The 2,987-nt window shown below is 45.7% G+C and overlaps 1 protein-coding gene across 1 annotated transcript in view; it reads right to left on the minus strand.

The window, feature by feature from the left end:
• The window catches only part of ACER2 (alkaline ceramidase 2), a 34,133-nt gene extending 31,185 nt beyond the window's left edge, over positions 1–2,948 (minus strand). The window contains exon 1 of the mRNA XM_043975572.1: positions 2,672–2,948. Coding sequence (XP_043831507.1) covers positions 2,672–2,779 — 108 coding nt within the window. The 5' untranslated portion in view covers positions 2,780–2,948. The remainder of the gene's footprint in view (positions 1–2,671) is intronic.
• Positions 2,949–2,987: the final 39 nt, after the last annotated feature.

Consider the following 2,987-nt stretch of genomic DNA (forward strand, 5'->3'; position numbering starts at 1 on the left):
TCTCCCATTATCAAAATATGACTCTGTTTCTAGACTGCCAAACTAACCCCACCCTACAATCATCTTTTCTTTACTCTGAATTCCTTAAGTACTATGCTACAAAGCACTTGGTTAACACATAGTTTTGGAATTCTCTGGTTATTACATGTGCCTCGATTTTGTCTCCCTGAATTCAAATTCAAAAAACTTTTATTGCTTCCAAAGGAAAAGGACCATATCTTAAGCCTCTTATGCTTTCTCTAAAGCACTTTGATATGATTGGACACAGAGTAGATATTCAATAAAAAAAAACTTGTTAAATGGGTAAGTATATGGTAGGTAGATAAAAACTTGTTAAATAAATGAGTACCACAATTGATCTTCTCTGATCATCAGTGAAATGTCATCTTTTCTAAGGTTATAGGAAGCTTCTTTCCCTCCACAAATGTTTAACTGATCCCACCAGACCCAAGAACTGACCTTCATATTCTCTCTTGTAAAGCACAACAAATGTTGAAAATGATAACTATGCCGAAGAATAAAATTTACACACAAAAAAAACTCGAGTTTTGTTAGACTTTTTAAAATGTATTCTTTCAGATTTGCCCTAATTTCATCCATCTCCAATGAGATTAGCTTAAAAAGGGGAAAAAGGGGCAGCTAGGTGGCAGGGGCAGCTAGGTGGCACAGTGGATAGAGCACCGGCCCTGAAGTCAGGAGTACCTGAGTTCAAATCCGGCCTCAGACACTTAACACTTACTAGCTGTGTGACCCTGGGCAAGTCACTTAACCCCAATTGCCTCACTAAAAAAAAAGGGGGGGGGAACCACACATACAACACAGTACCACTGCCAAACTTTCTCAAATATTCACAGAAAAAGAGAAAAACACAATTGTGGAAAACTTGAAATACACAAATTGGATTCCTTTGGCTAAAAGTCCTCATACTGACTGTCTACCACCAGTCCCAGATTCCCTGGGGAAAAACTATTCTACTTTCTGCTTCACAGTTTCTTAGGCCTACTGGTATATTGTATTATAATATTAGTCTTCATGTAGTTGATTGGTCTTTTAGTGTGCTGTGGTATTACTTTGTATGTAGGTAACTCTCTTATCCATCCTTCAAAGTTCAAAGAATGTTTATCTTCATACTACCCCTTTATGAAAAGTGGTGTCATTAACTCTATAAGATAAAAAGGGGAAATGGATCAAGAAGTGTGCTTTATTCTTACTGCTGTCATCCCCACCCCAAATTCACTCTCTGAGAGGAAGATACTGAAGAATCAGGAAACCACGGAGACTTTTATGCAGGGGCAATGAAGGTTAAATGACTTGCCCAGGGTCACACATCTAATAAGTATCAAGTGTCTGAGGCCGGATTTGAACTCACCAAACTCACTCTCAATACAATTTCCCACTACCTGTTTACCAGTAGTCATACAAACATCCTCCTAGAGTTACTAAATTGGTGTCATCCAATGACATTGAAATGTAATTCATTGTGAGGGTTGTATAGTGTTTTCCTTAGGTATTGACAATGTCACAAAGAAAGACTCTGTGTGTTTGCCCAAGATGTTATGGCTTTGAACATGGATCCAGGAATCAAAAGTATTAGGTTTTAAGTACCAGTTCTACCACTCACTCACTGGCTGTGTCTACCTCTGTGAGACTCAATTGCCTTGTGTGTATAATGAAGAGGTTGTTGTAATTTAGGTGATCTTTAACAGTTCCTCCTCTAGCTCTACCATTCTAGTACTCACTCTATGGCAAAGTTTCTTAAACTGTGGGTCCCGTAACTGAATGGAGGTCGAGAAAAATTTGGCAACAGCCAAAGGTTATGTATACCTATTTTACATACCGATATACACAGGCTCCCGTAAAAATTTCTCGGGTGAGAGTGGGAAAGTTTTAGGAAGTCCTGCTCTATGAAACCCATAACCAACACCAAGTTTTAAAACTCCCCTGGAACCCCTGTTTTCTGCGTCAGAAGAGCCAAAGCATAAACAAGAAGTTAACGATGCTGTGGAAATCAAACTCCGTGCCATCTCAAGCAAGACGCTCTGCTCACAACGTCTCATCCCCACTGCAACTTACTCTCTCCTGCCTTCGTTTTGCTTTTCTTTGTATCCCCTGCGTTTTAGCAGTGTTTGGCACATGGGAGGTGCTTAATAAATGTTGACTTGTTGACCAGTCACTGCCCCACTCCGTGGCAACTCCAATGCCCTCGGAATTCCTCATTTCCTCCTTCCCCAGGACTCCAAAAAGGCAGGCGTTTATAATGTAAAAGTCACTTATTGGGATGGGACTGCGTCACTGGGAGTCCTTTTATGCATTAAAAAGGGCACGGGGGCGGGGGGGGGGGGCGCTACTGAAACTTTTCAGAGTTTCATTACCCTCGCCCAGTGGGGCTAAGTTGCAAGTCAATCTACTCGTGAACTTGTAAGGCAACTCCTCGATGACGCAGGGCTGGGCAGCCCAGGGCATCTGGGGCACTGGCAGAAAATTACAGAAAGAGGTTGCAGAGAAGGGTAAGAGGGAACGTCACGGATAAGCCTACTTAGAGACTGCCACACGCGCGTGCATTCGCGGACGCGCGTGCCCAGGCACACCGCCTCCCCCCCCCCCGCCCCAACACCCACACGCACGCACCCACACGCGCCCACGCACGCACACCCCCTCCGGCTCCCCGCACCGTGTTGTAGAACTCGGCGATGGCCGGCACGATGGTGTAGTTATCCTCGCACCAGTCCACCTCCGAGCTGCCCGCCCGCAGCTGGTCCCAGAAATGCTGGGCACTCATGGTTCGGGCCGCCGGTTCTGCTGCGCTCGGAGCGCTGGAGGCCGGGGCGGAGATGTTTCCTCTCCCCTCTGCCGCGGATCATTCAGCTGAGCCGCGGGCTGCCCCAAAGCCGGGGTCCGCAGCTGGGAGCTAACCGCGACCGCGAGCGAAAGCAGCAGCTGTGCCTTTATCCCGGTCTCCCACCCCCAGCACCCTCCCAGCCGGCCGG

This window comes from Dromiciops gliroides, chromosome 1 (assembly GCF_019393635.1).
Source record: "Dromiciops gliroides isolate mDroGli1 chromosome 1, mDroGli1.pri, whole genome shotgun sequence".
Taxonomy (NCBI): domain Eukaryota; kingdom Metazoa; phylum Chordata; class Mammalia; order Microbiotheria; family Microbiotheriidae; genus Dromiciops; species Dromiciops gliroides.